Source organism: Paralichthys olivaceus, chromosome 13, assembly GCF_024713975.1.
Source record: "Paralichthys olivaceus isolate ysfri-2021 chromosome 13, ASM2471397v2, whole genome shotgun sequence".
NCBI lineage: Eukaryota > Metazoa > Chordata > Actinopteri > Pleuronectiformes > Paralichthyidae > Paralichthys > Paralichthys olivaceus.
The window spans coordinates 9,100,928-9,122,622 of record NC_091105.1 but is presented as its reverse complement, the minus strand read 5'-3'; the positions used below and the strand labels follow the sequence as shown (position 1 = coordinate 9,122,622).

General features: G+C 43.9%; 3 protein-coding genes across 5 annotated transcripts in view; 2 read left to right on the top strand and 1 right to left on the bottom strand.

Moving 5' to 3' along the window:
• Nucleotides 1-21,695, bottom strand: part of rps9 (ribosomal protein S9) — a 145,786-nt gene that overhangs the window by 104,684 nt on the left and 19,407 nt on the right. The window lies entirely within an intron of this gene.
• LOC109633220 (uncharacterized) lies at nt 1,252-10,454 on the top strand. Of its 3 annotated transcripts, none has more exons than XM_020092896.2 (4): nt 1,253-1,779; nt 2,179-2,292; nt 4,045-4,711; nt 6,812-10,454. In XM_020092896.2, exons 3-4 carry the CDS (start codon nt 4,495-4,497, stop codon nt 9,184-9,186), a joined length of 2,592 nt encoding a protein of 863 aa, XP_019948455.1. In that variant the 5' UTR covers nt 1,253-1,779; nt 2,179-2,292; nt 4,045-4,494; the 3' UTR covers nt 9,187-10,454. The 3 variants fall into 3 exon arrangements, with proteins under 3 accessions (XP_019948453.1, XP_019948455.1, XP_069393675.1); XM_069537574.1 differs by having other exon boundaries at nt 4,045-6,523; XM_020092894.2 differs by having other exon boundaries at nt 1,252-1,779; nt 4,045-10,454.
• Nucleotides 11,742-21,530, top strand: dbpb (D site albumin promoter binding protein b). Its single transcript, XM_020093075.2, has 5 exons — nt 11,742-12,870; nt 13,056-13,359; nt 14,086-14,529; nt 18,267-18,526; nt 19,153-21,530. Exons 2-5 carry the CDS (start codon nt 13,170-13,172, stop codon nt 19,366-19,368), a joined length of 1,110 nt encoding a protein of 369 aa, XP_019948634.1. The 5' UTR covers nt 11,742-12,870; nt 13,056-13,169; the 3' UTR covers nt 19,369-21,530.

Below are 21,695 nucleotides of genomic sequence, written 5' to 3'. Positions count from 1 at the left end.
CTTTGTTGATGTGCAGCAGTTCACTTATGCAGTTTTATTATGAATGAAGAACAACTGAGACTGCGAATGGATCAGCAATGATTTTTCTATATGCATCTCCAGAAATGTATATAACTAGTGTTCATTAATACATTTAAAAAAACATTGAACATACAATCTCTGTTGCTATTGTTTGTTCTTACAACTATTAATGTGTTTTAGTATCCTATGTCTTAAATATCAAGACAAAACAGTCAAGACAGAAATCTGACATAAACTGGAAGTGGTTTATTTCCCTTTCCCTTTAATTATTCAAAGTGTGTCGGATGTGCTTTCCAATTATTTAATTCACTGTATATAATTTATACATATGTCTGTGAGGCATATATCAATTCAGATTGACTACTTATTGAAATTAACACTACGGGGGTCACAACCTGGATGTCTGGCACATGGCAGCTAACATCACATCACAGGATTTTGTCTTTGAGAGCACACTCAGATGATGCAGTTCATTATGCAGACGATCCACATTTAATGAGCCCAAACGTACGGCCATGGTCATAAAGCAGAGACTAGAAGGAAAATGATTTATATAAAAACAAGCAGAAAGAAATTGAGCAACATGGAGAAGTTAAATCTATTTTTATCAATGTTTTTACTTAAGTACAAGAAGCAATATTGCAAAAACATAAATGTCACATTTTAAATAAAAGTCCTGCTGTGAAAATGTCACTTCAATAAAAAATATGTAAAAGTACAACTCATACAGTGGTTGGGTTGTTATTACAGATGCATTTATATGCAGGTAGAATTTTACTATAGTTGGATGAGGAAGAGATTATTACCGTCATGTAGTTGAATGTAAAAGCAAATCATATTCTTTAAACCCACAATATACTTACCAAGTAGTTTGAATACCAGGAGAACTGGTTCTGTTTAAAAAGGCAAATATCTGTTCAAGCAAATATTAATTGAAGGCATTTCTGTTAAATGCGATTATGGAGTTAACTGATAATATTTACTTTTCATTAATCAGTTTTCAATTATCCTCAATTTACCACTTTAGCATCAGTGGTTGGAAGATATCTTTCTGAAAGACTAGATAAAAGATTGAAACATGTATTTCACTTTTTCTCCTATATTTTTCTGTCAATCTAGTTTTATTTTCAAACTGCTGCAGTTTGAATTTATAATTTTCCCAAAGTACTAAAAGGCCCACAGGGAATCAGGCATAACACAACATGGAGAAAAGTCTCTACCCTCCCACAGAGACTGTTGTTGTGTTGTTGTGTCGGTGCCGCGTGCGTGCGCGCGCGTGTGTGTGTGAGAGTGTGTGTGTGTGTGTGTTTGTGAGAGAATGTGCACCATTACCGGACCCTCGTTTTACCCCAGCGTGCAACCAAACGGTGAATCCGTCGTGAGCCCCACAGCTGCTACCCGGAAATATTACAAGGGCCGGAAAGGACCAATGTTAAGGGAGCACACGTCACTCACTTTTACCCAAAAATATTACCACCGAGCGTCCTAATCCCTCTCGACCGTCGAAACCTTCAGCTAAACAAATCCCGCCGGCGCAGACTGTCGAGATGAAGTGTCGAGGAGAAAGCTGCGGAGCCCGTCGGCGTTGATTTCTGCGTTGGAAGCGCTCAACCAGCTCAGCATCACTGAAAATGGCTCTGGCTATCGACTGGAAAACAGCACGCAGAAATGGAAGCGGCGACTGCTAGCTAGGCGGCCAGAAGAAGGCGTGACAGGCCTCATCCATCCGCAACCGTGCTCCCGCCACTGGACGCGAAGGTAAACATTTCCCCGGATAAAACTCCCGCAGATGTGCACGCTAACGCTGGCGTCGTGATGTTAGCGGCCGCCTGCGCGCTTTTAATGTCGCGGTTTTGTGTCGACGGCTAACGTTAGCAGCAGCAGCAGCGGCAGCCGCGGTGGTCGTGTGTGCGGCGCCAGGCTGCTGAACACAGGGAGACAGTGTGAATATGATACGAGGCACAACCGTGAAGTTTTGCATTCAAGCGCTTCCGATGTTTTTTCCTTTTTTTCTCCTCCAATGTTTAACCAATACTGTCTCAGGATGCAGCCTCAAGTGCGTCCGTTATTACTTGCGCACTGCTAATGTTTACATTGTGCAGCGAGTGGGATTCACAGGAGGTTTTCTTTAGCATGTTTTTCTGTCCTTCTTCGCAGGATTCGCTGATTTACAGTAAAATGAGAAGCGGTCAAACACACGATAGATTATCTCCCTCGTCGGCCAGAGGAGCTCACTCCCCTCCAGCTTCATCGCATCGATTAGAGGAAACGGTAAGATTTTGACGAGGTGAGCAAAGCAAGATTGAAAAGTGAGTGATGCTACAGAAGCCAGTGCACTTCAAGGAGCTTCATTAGTGGAACAACTAGAACAACTTGCAACTTAATGCAACAGTTAGACTTTCTATCCTCGCCATCTTTGGCCATGAAAAGTGGCTCCGTAGTTAAAGAGCATATATTTAACCTAATATTGTTGGTGTTAGATTCGATATAATTCAGCTTAATAGTTATTGAACATGACAGAACATAAGTTAAGTATCTGAACAGGTTGCAACCATGCAGCAAAGTGCTATGAATATAAATAAAAACAAATCAATGTCCAAGGATGATCTGTAATTAGCGTGAAGTATGTGCAGTTTGAATCCAATTTTATATCTGCTGTTCAGTCATCCTCTTGACCCATGGTAAGATAATACACAGCACATGACACTGTAATTATTATGCCCACTCAGGCCCACTGCTAATAGTCCTTTGAAGACATCAAATAAAACAAAAGAAAATCCAGAGATTTTCATATTATGTCGACTGATTCTACACTAAAAATAAAACTGACAGTTGAGTAATGCGGTCAATATTGCACCGTGTTGGGTGTGTGTCGGTCTTTCTAGTAGTAAACTAAAAAAAGAATTGAGAAAAGTCAATGCTGAAACGGTTAAAGGTGCAAGTATGGTGCACTTCTGGGTTCCAAAAAACATTCCATCCTAAGGATCGTATGAAAATAATTAACATTTTTTTGCTGGACAGGTTGACCTGCATTTGCTTCTCCCTGACGTCAAGTTTAACACTAATGACTAATGAATGTTTTCATGCTGAAAAGGAAAACCTGGATAAGGGACTGACATTGTTCCAAATTAAGGTATGCAGAAATATGAGAAGGGACTGAATAATAATCATAATTTGTCAACCCATATGTTTCTAGTTTGATAATTGGTTCTGTCAAAATGTAAAACAGTAACTTCATAAAAGCCACTTAAACATTTTTAAAGAAAATTTACCTTATGTAATTTGAAACAGAGATTGTAGTTTGAGAAGTGGTATTTTAACGGCTGAAAGTTGGCAACAGCATTTTTTTACATTTTACTTCCTTGCGGTAATAACTACACGTCATCTTTCCACAAGTTTGACAGTGTAAGTGGTAAAATGTAGCAGGGATTCCACCAGTTTAAGTAGTGTGGGTATAATCCAAATAAGCAGCTACATACAGATACACCTGCAATTAACCAAAAGTTAACTTCTGCTGCATAATGTGGTTTTTCATACAACACTGCCGTTTTGCCTTTGTGTCATCTAATAAATATTTGGTACTGGCAGAATACAAGCACAGAAACCTGCCTAGAGAGAGCTATATGTATAATCAATAAGAATGTTGAAAATAACTTTTGCCTCCATAGTACTGATAAAAAAGAATTGGCATTCATGCACAAGTCTGATATCATGGTAAGTTGTTATAAAAGATTAAAATTTGATTGGCTGAGATTTGTATTTCTTTTCCTAACATAGAGATATGTAATGGCTCACGACAATAAGAAATATTAGGTAGGCATATAGCAGAATAGATACGAATCTAGTCTTAAAAAACATTGTATATAAAATATTGGTTGTATGAAATTGAATATATAAAAACCCAGTGTAATCACTTATTAGCCTCTAATCTACCTTTGAATGGATAGTAAGTAAAGTATTATGAATTCCAGCACTGTTCCCCTCTATGACTGTCATGTCTGTTTGAATTTTGTTTTTTTTCAGCTTTAGGAGCTTCTTCGCTGAACACGGATGAGGAAACTTGCTTAAATGAAGGAAAATGTCAACGCTGTAACTCAAAGGCAACAAGAAGAAGTCTTTTGAACTGCTTCTCAATAAAGATATTCTAAGCAATTTTGAAATTAGGTGGAACTGATCTACTTATCAAAAAGACACTTTTACCCTTTGATCATAAACTCATCTTCCTGGCTACCCCACTCGTTTTGGAAGTAGAGTGTGGGCAGTGGATGATCAAGAGCGAGTAGCAGCACCAGAAGTAAACAATCTGGAGAAAGGAATTTTAGATTTAAGGTGACATTCAAGTAGTTCTGAAAAAGTAGCATAACTCAACCTTTGGGTAAAGTTTGTCTTTCACCAGTCAGTGGTGGGATCATTGTTGCCGCTCCTAGTGCTGGAGGTTTGGCCCCTGCACCCCCATGTGCAAGTGAGTGGGAAATGTTCCAATTTGGAAAGTATAATTTGGACATTATAGAGATGTTAAGTGGGCACCAGGCCCACCAGTTCAAAGGCCTTGGTTTAGATCGACAACTACAGCATCAACAGCAAGTGCAACTTCACCAGCATCAACTCCAGCAGCAGCAGCAGCAGCAGGCTGAGTCTTCTGGAGCTCTTCTGTCTGGACTTGGCTTGGGCCCCCTGCAGGGGTCTAGAGGTAACGCCTTTTCTGATTCTGCCTCCATTTTTGCCAAGATGAGTGCCCCTCCTCCCCCACCTTTACAACAACAGCCTTCTTCATCTCAAAGTTCTCGTTCAAAGTCAAGCAAGATGAGCAGCAGCAGCTCAAGCCATTCTTCAGGCTACCCACAGTTCCTGCGCTCTTTCCACCCGTCTGAGGCAGCACTAGCACAGGAGCAGTTACACCCAGGTGTAGGCCGCTTTGAGCACTTTGCTGGGGGAAGTAGCAGTAGTGGGAGTGCTGGGGGATTAGGAGGATTAGTAACATCAGCACCTCCACCCCCTCCTCCTCTGCATCCTGGCCTCTCTGTCCCCCAAGCATCACCTGGTCCCTCCTCTTCCTCTCCTTCTCCTTCAACCTCTGTGGCCACCTCTAATAACCCCTCTAGCAGCAGTGCAGTCAGCTCTTTGGGACACCAGTTAGTTGGGGCCCAGTCTGATGCACGGAGCCTTCACCAACAATTTAGTTGCATGTTAGCTGCTAATCAGTATTTCCTTTCTGGGGTCCCTGCTAATGCTAGTTTAGAGCAATTTCTTGTTCAACAGGGAACCCATAATCACTTAGGCATTGGTTTAAGTCAGACTGGTGGGGAGCCTAGTACTAGCCTCGCTCCGCCTCCTGCTTTGCATTCCTCTCACTCACATAGCCACTCTTCTAGCCAGCCACAGCAGACTGCTCAGCAGCCTCCCCTGCAGCAGCAGCAGCTTCCACCTCACACCCTCTCTCACCCTCACTCTCATTCTCATCCTCACCACCCGCTTCACCCAGGCCCCCAACCCTCATCACTCAGTGGCTTTGACTTCCAGGGCATCCCTGTACTTTCGTCAAATCAAATAGCTTCTCTGATGCAGCAGGAAGCAGGTTTGCCCCTCCATCTCCCCCTTCATTTATCCTTATCTAAGGATGATGGTAAAGGGGAAAGTACTGGAGGAGGAAGTAGTAGCGGTGGTAGCAGCAGCAGTAGGAGGAAGAAAGCTATGGCTGGTTATTTGCCACAGAGAAAATCTGAAAACAATAGTAATAACAGCAGCCATGGGCACAGCAGCCACAGTAATCCTGGTGCTAGTAGTAATGGAGGACTAAGTCATGGTCAGCCACCAGCTTTAATTGGGAGTGGGGTTGGTATGTCAAATATGGGTGGAGACCCATCATCCCTTCTTGCTTCATCATCTTCATCCTCATCTGTAGTTTCTTCCTCCTCCTCCTCTGCTCCCTCTTCCACTGCTGCCTCAGTACTGGTTACTAATGATTCTCACCATTCTAAATCTGATAACCAGAGCTTATTGCAGCCCAACCCCACAGAGTCTGACACAGAGCCTCTTTATAGCTGTGGGGAGTGTGCCAAAAGCTTTCCTCACCTTTCAAGCCTTCGCAGGCATTTACGCATGCATGAGCCAACCACAGCAGGTACTAGCAATGGTTCCAATACTGGCCCAAACCCCATTCACATTAAAACACAGTCTGACCCAAGCCTTCCCCATTCGACCCAAGAAACTACCCAACCCTCATCCAATTCTTGTTCTAGCCCAGACAAAATATTTCATTGCCCTGATTGTAGCAAAGCCTTTAAGAAAAAAGGGCACCTCTTGCAACATGGAGTTTTACACTCTTCGGCCCGCCCATATGGCTGCTCCACCTGCTCTCGGGCTTTTAATCGTAGAGAGTCACTGACACGCCATGAGAAGATACATGAGGAAAAGCCTTTCCGATGTCCCGCCTGTGGCCGTGCCTTCCGTGAGAGCACATCTCTTCTCAACCATGCTGCCTCAGGCACCTGCGGCAAGCCAGGTAGGGGACCTAAACAACGGGGCAGCAAGACAGGAACTGATGGCGAGGACAGAGTTGGGGGAGGGGGTGGAGGAGGTAATGGAGGAGGGGGGACTTATCAGAGCAATAGAGGGGTTATTTATGGGAAAACTGAGGAAGAAGATGGTGTAATCATTGTGGGGGAAGGAGAACCAAAATCAGGTTTAGGATGTGATGGTCTGTTTCAGTCTGGAAGGGGAGGGAATTCAAATGACAGGGACAGAACAGATGGTAAATACCCCACTGACTACTCTCGGAATCGTTACACAGGCTACCATGATGACCACCGTTCTCAAGGTAATCCATCTCCATGCTACTCTGGTGCCTCCCCCTGTGGAAGTGGGATGGCGGGCCCAGCTCTGAGAAAGGCACCCTTGGCCCCAACACTGCATCCACATTCACAGAGCCACAGCCAGCACCACCATCCTCAGCAACAGCCCCACCTGCCCCTTTCTTCTCTACTGGATGACTCAGAGGATGATGTCACTAGCTCTGTCAATAATGCAATCTCTGCTATAACAGCAGCTGGTAACAGTGGAAATAGAGGGGATGATAGGGGAGACATCATAGGAGGTCTGCTAGGTGGTCTTGGTTTAGGTCCTTTGGGCTCACCTTCATCCACCTCTGGTATGGATAAGAATTTCAGAGGTGGTGGGAGCCAGGAGGCTATGAGCAGCAACCCACAGAATCCTACTTCCAAACCAAAACGTCCGCGCAAACCCAGAGCTAAGAAAGATCCTGCAGCTGGTGGACAGCCCCCCAAACGTAGGCAGTACACCCCCAGAATGGGGCCCAGTGGGCTCCCACGCACTCACCTCTGCAGTGTTTGTGGTAAGGGATTTGCACGCCGCGAGACCTTACGTAGACACGACCGCATCCATACTGGAGAAAAGCCCCATCACTGCACTGTATGTGGAAAGTATTTCAGAGAAGCTTTTCACCTTAGCAAGCATCAAACAGTCCACTCTGGGGCAAAGAATTACAAATGCAGCATCTGTGGGAAAGAGTTTGGTTACTCCCAGAGCCTCAGGAGGCACAGCAAACTCCACCAGAAAGGGGAGCTGGAAGAGGTGCCCACAACACCAGCTGCGGAGAACCTTAACAGCTTTAACCCAAACCCTCAATGTAGCGTGGCCCAAGAAAGGAGCCAGAACCAAGCACCAAGCACCTCCTCCTATTACTCCTACCCTCAAGATGTCAAGCCTCAAGACACCAACCCCCAGCCGCAGCCTCCACCCCCACCCCAACCACAACCCCCACCTCCACCTCGACTGTACACCTGTGCTATATGTTGGAAGTCTTTCCGCCATCATTTCCATCTGACGGCTCACCACCAGACGGTTCATGAAGGCGGGGGTGAAAAGCTCTTCTGCTGTGAGGTATGTGGGAAAGCATTTGCCTACTCCAATAGCCTCACAAGACATAGGCAGTCACAGCATGGGATGACCCGTGCTGAAACATCTAACCCACAAGAAGGCAGTAGTGGGCCTGGAGACAACCGAGGTGGGAGTGATGTTAATCAGTCAACATCAGAGAGCGAGGCTGCCACCAATGTCCTGCTACAGCTGGCTCCTTCCACGGAAGGTCATGGAGGGCAGAGTCTCAGTGTTGTGACTCATAGCCACCAACAGGCACCCCCACAACCCCCAGGTTGTTACTCCCCCCTCTTTTATGATGCTGCAGCAGTCCAGCCTTCAGCCTCAAATGCTCCATCTTATTCGCAGCCTCTGCCTCCAAACTCAACAATCATGCCCCCACACCACCCACACTCCCCAGCTGGGGTGAAAGGAGAGCACATATACCCAGCTGGATCCCGTAGTCGTACCCTTCACACCACAGCCCCGTTCCAGCCCCTTACGGAACTGCCCTCTACTGAACATCATCATCTGCATCACCATCATCATCACTCCCACCATCATCTCCATCATCAGTCAGATACCCAGTCCCACCAACACCTTGACTGCAGCAACCAGTTATCACACGATGAAATGAGACGATTCAAGAAGAAAAAAAAAAAGTCCGACAGGAGAGATTGGAGGGAAAATAAATGGGAATCCCAAGATTTAGTCAGATATGATGGAAGCAAAAAGAAGAGAAAGATAAGTTGTACAATAAGAGGGCAGTTGAATAAAAAACAAGGCTCTCTTCGTTTGACAATTAGACGTGGAGGAGGATCAGGTGGTGGTGGGTACAAGCTTGTCAACACTGGGGGAATGAAGGTGCAGATCCTGTCATCTCTCAAAGTCCCTGTGAAACGTTTTGGCTGTCCTATATGCCCCAATTCAGTTTTTTCCCGAAAAGCAGGACTTCTAGTCCACATGGCAGTTAAACATCCACAAAAAGTCTCTACCACTCAGGAGCGACTGAGCTGCAGTGTATGTGGGAAGCAGTCTCACAGGCCTTTGGCGGCCTTTGTCCATCGGGCCTCCCATCGTGCCAAAGGGACTTTCTCCTGTCGACGCTGCTCTGCTCGCTTCTGGAATGCTACACTTCTCCACAGGCACAAGGTGTCCTGCCGCCGCAGGGCTAAAGGACTGCAGCGAGGAGATGCTAAGATGCTGAAGCTTTCAAAAAGACCCGGAGAGAGACAGACCTTCCAGGGTCAGGAGGAGATGCCACTCCTACAGGAACCATACAGATACTGAACATCTTAGCATCTGAGTAGTGGCATAAAAGAGGGATATTTCAGGTTTAAAATGGGAAGGTGAGAAAAAATAAAGGGACATGAAAAGGCATCCACTGCCTTGAGGAGAATATGCCTCGTGTCTCTGTTGAAATGTTTTCTGCTGACTTTTAGAATGAGTGTGTTAACAACTACTGTAGAGCATCCAATAAAATATCACCGGATATTCTTCCAGTTTGTATTGGAAGATGTCTTTAAAGACGTGACTGTTTGCATAGGATCATTAACCCCTTAAGTGCATTGACACTATGCTTGGCTGACACTGTGCAGTTACTAGACAAGTTTAGTTGAAATGACCTGCTAATATATCTATCTTTCCCATAACTAGAATCCCTGCTACACTTTTTGCTGTATGATAAATGTCTCTGCTGTGTACTCTGTCTTGTTGTTGTTCACGTAGAGGCTCTGAGGATTTTTTTTTATGTAAAGTGCATTTATTAGGAGTAGGGACATGGGGACAAAGACCTTTGTTGATAGTTTGTCAGTGCATGTTTGTTCTCTGGTCAAGTTTTTTGCTGAGGTTGTAAAATCACTCCTACAGTATGTGATGGTTTATTCAGTATATCCCCGAAAGTTTGTAGTGTAAAACTTGATTTGAAAGTTACTCTATATTCCCTAGTGATTTAATCACATATAGATAAAATGTCAAAGTTGCTGGTAATTAGCATTACAAGGATCCCTCTCCTGCCAAAATGAAGAAACTATTAACGCCTTGCTTATTATGTTCACTTTACTGCATTTATTTGAGATATTCCTAGCTTTTATACCAAGAGATTGAGAACTGGTTAAACAAGTGGACTGTAACACATGTTTATCTCATGTTATTTGTATGCTCTTTTTAGCAGTGATTATTTCTACTGTACTTCACGGCGTGTTAAAGACATGGACCTATCATGATAGAAACAAAAGTAATATTCCATGTTTTTGTGTGTAACCCAATCAGTTTTCATGCCAATCTATACTTAACCCCTTTTAACTTTTTACTTTTTTGCTGAGTTGCAATCATATTCTTACTGTCAAGCCTTGTTTTTTTTTTCTTCTAAAGAAAAATAAGTTTTAAGTACATTTTGTCACTTTATTCACATATGAAATTGTCATACCCCTGTCAAGCCTTGTTTTTTTTTTCTTCTAAAGAAAAATAATAGTTTTTAGTAGATTTCTATCACATTATTTACTGAGAAGTCAGTAGTTGATTATATTTCAGCAATGAATAAACCTTAAGTGTAATAATTTGTTTTCCTTTCTTTTCTGATTTAGTCACCCACTGCAATATCCAGAATACGATACAAAACTGCTAGTCACCTAACACAAGTAAGATGTAACTGTTAGTAAAGTCAGTATTGAAGTTTTACTATTCTATACACAGCTTAATGTCCCTTGTGAATTTCAACACTGTGGATTAAATGGATTTCAGGATGTAGATGATATACTAATAAATTTCATTCAAGGCATACCTGGTATTGGCCAGATTTTTCGGAGATAATTTAACAATTTTCAATTATTTATATTTACAATATTTGATATCACTGTAAAAGTTCCCTCCTAGCCCCACAAGGTGGCAGTAGGCAGCTCATCGTACTGTACCCTTGGCCTGGTGAGGCAGTCACATGGATTTTGCACTGGCAGGGAGTGGACAGGAGAGTGTTGTGTGTATGAACTGTGTGACTGCTGCTGTTTACTACAACAGTAATGCCACAAAGCAAAAGTAATGCTCGAGCACCAGTGAGTAATTAATGCGCAGTTAAATTTAGCCACGCAAACAGCCTTGTGATTAAAGAATGAAAGTCAAAGCATTTCATTTTTCAATTGTATTTGAAAACTATAAATTAATTGGATTAGAAAATCAGATTTTTTGTTAGTGTAATGTCTCCCTGTGATTCCAATTTAGTGGTTTTATGATAGAGAAAACAGCTGCATTTCAGTTTTTGATACTTTCACAAGTAACATCAACCACAATATTATAATTTACTCAGACCTGCAAGTAATATGAGTTGGTATATAAGATATTATAGTAATATTACAGCCACACGTGCATGTCTCTTGCTTAGGGATATTAAATGATCACTTATACTTCCAGCTGCTTGTAAGGTTTGAGGATTTTATCAAGTTAAACAGTCTTATTACAAATGAAACGGTGTCTGTCTCTTGTTGACAGCACGGATATGATAATATTCATATTTAGTGCTTAATATTCATACATCACTCTCTATAGCTGTGTGATGACATGAGATCTTCCAGCTATTCACTTGTCAGCTCTTGCATGCAACCCGAGGAGGTGAATTCCTGCGGCGCGCAGTGTTTTGCATGTGCTCTGCACCTGTACGATGGAGCACACAGCCCTCGCGCTTTTTGTGTTTCGAACTTCTCTCACGCGGCAGGGGCATGCACGGAGAGAACCCGAGCGGGCGGGTTTGTTCGACCTATTTTTGCCCAATCGCCGCTCGTCGTGGGCGGGGCGACGATCCGAGGCGGCCAATGGGAGCCGGAGCCGCGAACGCCTAGGACCCGCTCCCCGCGTGCCTGACACACGTGAGCGGCAGCAGCTATTGTGCGCCGGGAGGCAACGTGCTGAGGCCTGAAAAAACAGCGCGCTCACGTTTTCTCTGGATTACAAGGAAACTGGAAAAGCCATGTAGCACTCCCCGATTATTACAGGAAGCCCAGAACCACGCACTAATAACGAAGGGCAGCGCTGTGAGGCAGAAATCCTCAACGTAAACACGTTTGTCACGGTGATGACAGGGCCGAGCAGTGTGGGGACGGTGCACGTGGCCTCCATCTTAGAGCCACGGTGACATGTTTATCTGCTGCGGCTGTGAACGCACCGGGGGCAGGCACCGTTTGTACCTGTCAGACAAAACAAACAGCTGCCGCTCCTCGACATGTGGCACGAGGGTGGGTGTGTCTCATAAATAATGCGCACGGAGCCGCGGGAGCCACGCCCCCTCCCGCCGCCCCGCTCCGCTGTCTCTCGCTGCGAGAGGCGTGACGTCACGTGAACCGCCCGTGTCCGTTCCAGCTGAGGGGAGGGAGAGAGAGGACACGGTCGTACGTGGACGTCGCGCGGCCCCAGACACAAACCTCGAGCCCGTGCGCCCGTGACTGGATCCACCGGATGCACGAAAGTACAGACAGAGAAAGAGGAAACGACCTCCTCCTCCTCCCCCCCTCCTCCTCCTCCTCCTCCTCCTGACGGACGGACAGCAGAACCCGACAGCACAGAGCAGACAAACACCAATTCAACTTGTCATCTGACCAGCTCAGCCGCTGCTCCCGTGTGCGTGTTTGTGCGTGTTTTCTGTACACACCGTTCCTCTCACGTTGTTTTGCTTTGACGGAGCTTTCACCTGGCAGCTCTATGCTTTTGCGGAGTCTGTTTTTTTGAGCTTTGGACGATTACAAGTTTTTAATTGAGACATTTTCGTCTCCTTTTCTCGTTGACACATTTTTCACGTCTTTGCAAGAAGTGGTATATTTTGTGCAGAGTGTTTCTCCTCGGATGGTCTGACTGTTCCTCCCACTCTGCTCCTCCTGAGAATAACAGCCTGATCTCCTGCACACTTTTAACAACTCTCGGCTGCAATGGAATACTTCGATGAGAATATTTCTGCGTGCAAATAAGAAGCTCGCAACTACAAGAGAGAAGGTAAAAGTTGTGTATTATTTCATTGAAGTTTCAAAGTGCCATAAAACTGTCATGAGTGCAACGCTCGTATACTTGTACAGTACAATGGTTGCTTTATTCCAAATTAACACTTCTCAAAACTACGTATGTCTCTCTCCGCTCTCCCCCCTTCTCCCCTCCCTCACCCCTCTTGCAAACACATGCAGAGTCATCCAGCAGCATACTTGTCCCATTGGTAGGTGCTCCACTCGGATACCCTCGCCCCCTTACAAGTGCCCCCCCCCCCCCAGGTGTCTCTCTGCGCCCCCGTCTGGTCCAGGATGTCCAGGCAGCTCTCTCAGCTCCCGACCCCCGACCTCCCAGCCGGCGCAAGCCCACAGTTTGGAAGTTGCACCCAGCCTGCAGGCTCTCTCACAGGGGGCCACATCAACCCCATGGCAGGGCTGAAGTCCCTCCTGCAGCACCCCATGAAGGGGGACCAGCGTTTAAAAACACCCAGTGATGCGAAAGGTAAGAAAGTTGAGTTGATACCATGTCACATTGTTGTTTATGTTGAATGTGCATCACTGTCACCTAACACAGTCCATCTCCAAAATAAATGAGATGGCAGAGCATGAATAAATCATACTCCTCTCCGTTCCACCCACTGCTACTGTAATGCAAACATGTAGCACTTTATATAACAAACAGCATTTGTCATATTTCCTGGTGCATATTTTTACACAAAAATGATTCACCATCCCACATGTTCGTGATGACTCCCCCGTGATCCTCCTGAGTAGTCACCTGGATTATAATCCCTGCAGCGACTCTCAAATTAAGATCCAGATTACACCGAGAGATAACATGTTTTGGTTCAGCTGGAGTTCTGTGCAGTCATGCATCCTGGTCGCTCACAATGCCAAAAACTTATCTTCAGCCATTGTGAGATTTGCTGAGGAGCTTATGTATATGTTATGACAACAAATTGGTTTTAGCTCTCACTTAATGCTGCAATTCAGCTGCCATCTGGTCCATCTGTGAGTGTGAATGGGAGATACAAAGAGAGGCAGAAGTGCATTTTATGGATACACCTGCCATCTCATTTAGTTCTGCCCAACTATGGAAAGTTGGTGTTAGCATCCATTTATCAGAGGCCACACTCTTAACAAATTGAACTTTGTGTACTTAAAGATGAAGTAACACCAAAGCTATTTATTTTCATCCTGATCTAACCATGACTCTTCTTTCTGGCAGATAAAGACAGACTGGACCTGGATGAGGACTCCATGGGAGTGTGCACCACGAGGAACAGCAGTGGAATAGGCAGCAGTAATAACAGTAATGGTGGTGGTAGTAGTGGTGGAAATGGAGGAGGAAGTTTCAACCAGTTCCTGGGGCCCCTCCTGTGGGATCGCACCCTGCCGGCAGATGGGGGCCTCTTCCAGCTGCAGTACATGGACTTGGAGGAGTTTCTGACCGAAAATGGAATGGGCAGCATGCATAACAACAACAGCTCCAGTTCGGCCCAGATCCCCTCACAGAGCTCCCCATCAGCCGTGCCCAGCCAGAGTTCCCAGTGCCTACCGCCCTCATCCCCAGCTTGCTCCTCATCGTCTTCGCCCTCTTCCTCCCCATCGCTCATTGGTTTGGAGGTGGCCCAGCCGCAGAGCCTTGCAGGAGGAAGTGACTGTCTGCATGGTGAGTTTTAATGACATGGAGCGTTTTTATCTTGAGGGAATAGATAGACAATTGAACCAGGGGGTAAAAAAGATGAGCAAGGACGGGTCATTCTTCAAGGTTTTAACTCACAACAACAATATCATGGGGGTTGACAAGCCACAAGAGACAAATAGTCCCCTGCCACTGATATGAGACCAGTAGACCCTACAATACAGTAATGGTTGAGATGCAATCAAGGTTATGTGGTGTTTGAAATGTTCCCATTTATTCACAGCTTCCACTCCTCTCTGAAGTTATTCCACCATGTTGACAAAGCATTTTTCTGTGCCGCGGGGTCAATCTGAAGGCAGCAGATACAGTCACATGGCTTTAAATGCAAAGTCAACCTGACAGAAAACACAGAGTTCAGAAATGGCTGTTAAACACAGACTGAAATGTGCTTCTGAAATTGCAGCAGGGCGCAGGGTTAAAAGTTAGTATCAGGGAATAGTGGAGAAACAAGACTGAGGGAGGTGAAGGACTCAGACAGAAACGTGCAGTTAAGTCCTGAGCTATTTGATGAGTCAATATTGTAGCATTGACGAGGAGGTTTGGTTTAGTTTGGCATGTGATCAGTGTTCTGCAGTGCACAACACAATCAGCATTCACTCCCAGCCAATTATTTATGTGCAGCAGGGTCACAGCAGCAGCACTAAGACAGAGAGGCAGAGAGAGAGAGAGAGAGTGTGTGTGGAGTGTTTGCGGTTGCGTGTCTTTAAATCTCTCCCCACTTCACACGCCACAGCCATGTGCACGCGTCAGTACACGTGCAGAGAGTACTGGAGTGAGAGGACTAGAGGCAGGGCCACCAGACATGTAGGAGGAGTCCACGGGGGGAGGAGACACACTGAAGCAACAGGAAGAGTTTCACTGTGCTGCTGGACTTCAAACCGAACATTTGATCCCCATTGAATGACATGAAGCGCACTGATATCCAGAGGAGGCTTTTATACTGTGTGGGATAAAGATGCAGAACCTTTAATTCAGTCCCTCAGTGACAAAGTGCATGTTGTGGTAATTAATTTATATTGCATGATAAGGGCCTATTCATTCAGATAACAACCCCTTTTTATGAAGTGTTGTATTTACATGAAAGATTTGTGATTATATTCAACAAACGATGCTTAAAAACAAAATGACTTTGGAGTCTAAAAGTTTTTGGCTGAGGCGATTTTACCAATGTTGTAATTGTCATCATCTCCCTCGATCTGAAAGAAGAGAAGCTGTAGTATTATAGAGGCATCAAAGCTACTTCATAAATATTAAACCAAACAACATCTGACAGCACTTAATCATATTAAGCACCTTAGACAGACTAGGGATACAGTTTACTTTCTCACCAACTTCCCTTCTTCTTGGAATGCTGTTGTATGAGTCCTGAAAAGTATGAAATTACACATTGGAGCGTTTCTCATTGGGAAAAAACCCTCATGCTCTCTGAAGGTTGAAGACACGTGGACAAAATTGTACCAAATCTACTTTGCAGGTCTTCAATCCAGAGCTGCCATGTACCTCTAGGTTGTTGGATTTAAGCAGTAATAAATCATTGAAACCTCCTGGTTTAGTCACAGGTAGAGAAGAAAAATGCTTCTCGTCTGGTCTCCGTCGAACTTTGTTGCTATCCAAATCAAATTTCAATGACATTTTGTATGGAGCATTCTTGTCTTCCTCTTTGAGAAGCACTCATGCGTGTTTGTTACATTGTCGCTGTGGAACAGATGAACATCATGTAGGAACAGTTTGCACTGTAGTGAGCAGCTGGTGTAAAAACTTGCCCTCATATTACCTGGTCACACAGCCTTTACCCATGTGATCGCTGCTCATGGGTCTTCAGATAACATGTTTAGCAGATGACAACATCTACTGTATCATTGAAAGAGGGGGTGGGTCTGTTTTTTCCAACCAAAGAACTGCTTGCTCCTTCTACTACTCTACTCTAAGACTTTTTATGTACTTTTTATAATGCTCATGGGGTTTCCACATTGTCAGTCTAATTTAATTATCATCTTTGTGGAACATAACATCTACGGTTTCAATTAGATTGTTTTGATGCTGCTCTGTGGTCATTGTTCAGGCTGCTGTCTTGTGGTTTTGATATCCTGCCATGTCTTCATCTATTCCTGAGCTTTAACAGTGTCCTCTGTTTTCACCATATATTGAGATAACTTGTTATTTAAAACACTTCTGATTGACATAAGTCTGTAATTGTGGGAAAGTTAAAGTCTAAAGGTGATTTTGTTCTGTTGACTTTGTCTATATTAAGAAGACAGATGCTGATTGGTCTGTTGGTGTTCGCAGCTATAGGAAGGATTAAGGGGATTGTTTTTTCTCTCCAGGGAAGAGAAGTCAGTCCAGTAAGGTGCATTGGACCTTAAAGGGATAGTTCACTGAAAAATTAAAATTCACTCATCTACTCACCACTATGCCGATGGAGGAATGGGTGAAGTGAGTCCACAAAACACGGAGTCTCAGAAGTAAACTTTGTTGGAGCAGAATCCGAAACAATTTAAGTAAATGGTGACCAAGGCGTGATAAAACAACAGAAAAACATAACATGCCTCCATGCTGCTCGTGTGGTGTAGTCCAAGTGTCTGCAAGCCCCTATGTTCATACTGATCTCCAAACAAGATCATTTACACCTTGTTTTAAGCCTAGAAGTCAGCTGATATCTTCCTATGAGGTGCACTCAGGGACTGTCAGACGTGCTAATGCTTGGCCACTTCCAGTGCACTTTTAGGCTTAAAACACGGTGCAAATGGCCTCGTTATGAGTCAAATATGAATGTCGGGGCTTGCAGACACTTGGATGACACCACAGGAGCAGTATGGAGGCATGTTATGTTTTTCTGTTGTTTGATTAGTCTAAAGTCTAGGTCACCATTGACTTCAACTGATTTGGATTCTGCTCCAACAAAGTTTACTGGTTTGTGGACTCAAACACGTCACCCACCCCTCATTTTTCAGTGAACTACCCCTTTAAAGGGGGTGGGGTGAGATATAACCCTACATTGGCCCCACTTAAAGAAACTAGTTTTAAGGGGAGGGGTGCAAAGTTACATAACACGTCCACTTTTAGATTTCTCTATTGGTTTTTCGGTTCTGGACATTGGCTAAGGAGATTGCACAAAATCCTCAGGTACATGAAGACTAAAGTTCTGCTTTTCTCCAACAGGCAGTATGTAGACTGAGGGATTCACAACATGGGCTTTCATTTTCCATAATGACCAGTTCTTATGTTTGTAATAGGTCATATACAGTGAAAGTGGACTTTTTCCCTTGCATATCAATCGCTGGTTGAGATAATATGGAAGGCCTATGGAACATTTAATATTTTTAGCCAATGTGATATGTGTTACAGAAGTATAATTTGATAAAGTAAAAGTAACTCATAATACCTATTTATTTGTTTGATTTCTCTTGCTTGAAATCCTCTTGCTTGAAATTCTTGCTGTCCATGAAGGCTTGATTGAAAAACCTCCTCAGTTCCGTGGGACCAGTTCAGATCAGAGAAATGTGTTTTTGTTGTTTGTACCACTAAGACCATAGCTCTCTGCTTCCACCTGGTGGTCATTTTGATGAAATTCTGCATGTGTTCCTATTATTATCACAGCGGCCTGTTGTCATCAGCTCTTTTAATGTTTGACAGTAGAATCAATCTGTTTAAATATAGTCCAGTCATAAGCATGTAAATCACAAATATCTTCCTTGTAATTCCAGGGAGTCAAACAAGTATGAACGAGTCCTGTGAGTCACCCTGCTCCTCCTCCTCGTCCTCCTGTCCACCTTTGCTGACGCCCACGGGCAGCGGGCCAGACGGGACTGGAATGTTTGACACTGACGGCTCGGACATGGCTATGTCCAGCAGCTCCAGCCAGCATAACTTTGACCCCAGGAGGCACTCCTTCAGCGAAGAGGAGCTCAAGCCACAGCCAATGATCAAGAAGGCCCGCAAGATCCTGGTGCCTGATAACATGAAGGTGAATGATCTCTTCTCAATGCATTACCAAAATAATTCCGTGCACTGGTGAGGAGAAAAATGATTTGTCACGAGCAGGAATGTTACATTACATTGTTGCAGGACAGGTTTCTCGACTAATTGTTGTCGTCCAAGGTACATATTAGTGAGCGAAGGGAAAGTACACACAGAGCTTCATCATAATCAGAACCACTAACAGGTTATTGATCCCTGCAGGGAAATTACTTTGCTACAAAAGCATAATAATAATAAACACACAGGAAAAAAAAGAAACATGTCACTACCTAGCTAGATAGGTGGATAGATATAGTATATACATACATGTATATGTACACATACATGCCTATAAAGTAATCTCCAATTATAATCAACACGCTCTTAATAATGTTGGTTGTTTGCATGTTGTAGTTACTCTCGGACATTAACTCAGTGCAGAGGATGAGGTTTCTGAAAGGAACATGTCCCACGCTCATTCATGGCCAAACACCCACATTACAAGTAACAGGAGTACTCTGAGTTCTCATTGATACTTCCATTGACATACTTCTACCTGATCAAGCTTGGTTCAAGGATCTCGCTGATAGATGCTGAAGTAACCAATGCGCTGTCTTGTTTGTCCCCTTCCAGGATGAGAAGTACTGGACCAGGAGGTACAAAAACAACGAAGCAGCAAAGCGCTCCCGAGATGCTCGCCGTCTCAAGGAGAACCAGATAACGGTGCGCGCCGCCTACCTGGAGAGAGAGAACGCTGCACTCCGACAAGAAGTGGCCGAGATGCGGAAGGAACTTGGACGCTGCCGCAACATCCTTAGTAAATACGAGAACCGTCTCGCTGATCAGTGATGAAGGCAGCGGAATTAGGAAGAGGAGGAATATAAGCTGGATTCAAGACTGAATTTTGGGGGGGTTGCACGATGGACAGAATGGGGTCAGGATAATGATGATGATGAGAAAGATGATGATTATGATGATGATGAATGTATAAGACGAGGAGAAGGTTTGTGTATTGAAGCTCAGGTGTCTTGTTGAGGTGTCAGCTCTTAAAAGTCGTGGATGGAGAGAATAATTTAACAGATGACAGATGTGACTTTTAAGAGTTTTGTTATTGGAGAATTGTATATTTTTATAATACTTATGAAAAATTAGAGGGAGAGCAAATTTGGAGAATAATTTTGTATATTTTCTACACGACTGGGACATTGAAATGGAGGAAAGCTATGGTTAATCTCTTTTTATTATAGAGGAGTCAGGAGCTGTTTTCACAGGTGGTCAGCCATCGATGGTTATTTTTCAACATGATTCTTATAGTCAGGATGCAGCAGCAGCGGCGAGGACGCATGTAACAATTGTAATATATAGAGCAAAATTATCTCAGAATCGTATAGTTTGACATTTTTGTGGATTTTACTCAAGCACTTAATTTTTTTGGTATTCCTGTTCTGTTTCTGTCACTGGGAATGGGCAAGCAGGAGGGAGAGAGAGGCAGAATGAGAGACAAGAGGAGGCACCATGTAAACAGCTCAGCATTATCCTCAACTCTTGTGTGGTCGTGTGTTCATCTTTTTTTAATGATTCACCCTTTTTGAATTGACTTCACTTCACCAACAAAAATTCCTAAAACCTCGGCCGTATATGTGAAATTGGTGCATCTCTCACCAGTCCATACTTGTATCTTTTCTCTCCTCTATCCCAGCTGAGTGTTTTTTGAATCCTCTCTGGTGTTTCGTTCTTGTCGTGAAGCCCAGTGCGACTCTGCTCCTCCCGATCCAAATTTCTCTTTGTCTGTATCGACAACCCAGATGCTCTCTTTCTGTCTGCAGAACCCTTTCACAGTCAACTCCTCCAGGAACAGTTTGTCCCTGTGTCTCCCTTGTACCTGGACAGTACATAGAGGAAGTTAAATCTCAGTGTTGTAATGTATTCTGAAATAGTAATCCAACCTTCCCAGTAAAACGCACATCGTTACTTTACTGTACTTTATGAACACACTATAATTAGCATTATTACAGGGGGAGGAATGATGTGTATATTGGATAGGCCTATACTATTTTGTGTATTTGATGTATTCCAGGAGATGGGTGGAAAATCCCCATTGAGTGGAATGGTGTTCATTTCTCAGATTTCTGGGAGAAATAAAAGCCAAAATTTCCTATGTTGATCCACAAAGCTTGTTGCTATGTAGTGCTTTTTTCAGGACTGCTCCTTCCTTCCTGTTTACTCCTATTATTACTCCTTACTTTATACTGTATCTATGAACGTCTCTGTGTACCCACATCACCTGCACAGGGCCGTGGTACACCATGTTATGTTCGTGGGGGAGGGATGACTAGTAATAGAGTGTGATTTTAATCCCCTTAATGACCATGGTGAGTAGGTACCATTACTGCTATTATTATTGTTATGATTATGATGATTATCCCTCTTATTATTGCTGTTCTATATTACTGAATTATTTTCTTTCGTTGGATGAACATGATCTGTTGATCCTAGAAACGTCTTTGATATTCATTGTTCCTCAGAAAGACTATTCCAATGGATAAAAAGAAGAAAAACCCTCACTCTGTTATTTCCATCCCGTCTCTGACCTGCAGACAGTCAGTATGACTCATTTTCTGCTACGGACACTACTGCCACCTGTTCCTCCCTGGATTTCAAAGAACGAGGCTCAATAACTTGAACATGATGCTCATTGCAGACTTTCTTTTACCCTTAACGACGACCTCTTCTGTTCCTCAGCAGTGTATGGACTATGCACACTGTCAATATGCTCCGTGTTGGTTTATTTCAGCCTTTATCACCCTCAATCAGTGATTGTTTGCTCTCCCGGCAGGATTTTAGTCTCTAATATCCTCACAGATGCGGCTGATGAATCTAGTGACTCTTTATTGAACTACAACTGCCCTGCTGCATCAGTGGTGTCCATGGTGCCCAGCCCACTAGGTGCTGGTTATTTGGATGTAGTTGAGATTTCCCAAAAAACACCAATAAAAGATTGTTCTCATGCACTACTACTCTGCTTTTCTCATATGTTCCATCATGGTTTTCGTTGTTCTGGGGCTTGAATCTTATATTAATGCCAGTTTTCTTGAGTAAAATTGTTAGAAGAGATCAAACTTCAGCACAGCTACTTAAAATCCAGACTGTAATACAGGCTGAGCTGTCTCCAGACG

Bases quoted from the DNA above. Each gene is read 5' to 3' on its own strand.
- LOC109633220 (XM_020092894.2), top strand. From the start codon at position 4,495: ATGTTCCAATTTGGAAAGTATAATTTGGACATTATAGAGATGTTAAGT.
- dbpb (XM_020093075.2), top strand. From the start codon at position 13,170: ATGTCCAGGCAGCTCTCTCAGCTCCCGACCCCCGACCTCCCAGCCGGC. The intron at 13,360-14,085 runs GTAAGAAAGTTG...TCTTTCTGGCAG, and splicing joins AACACCCAGTGATGCGAAAG to ATAAAGACAGACTGGACCTG. The intron at 14,530-18,266 runs GTGAGTTTTAAT...TTGTAATTCCAG, and splicing joins AGGAAGTGACTGTCTGCATG to GGAGTCAAACAAGTATGAAC.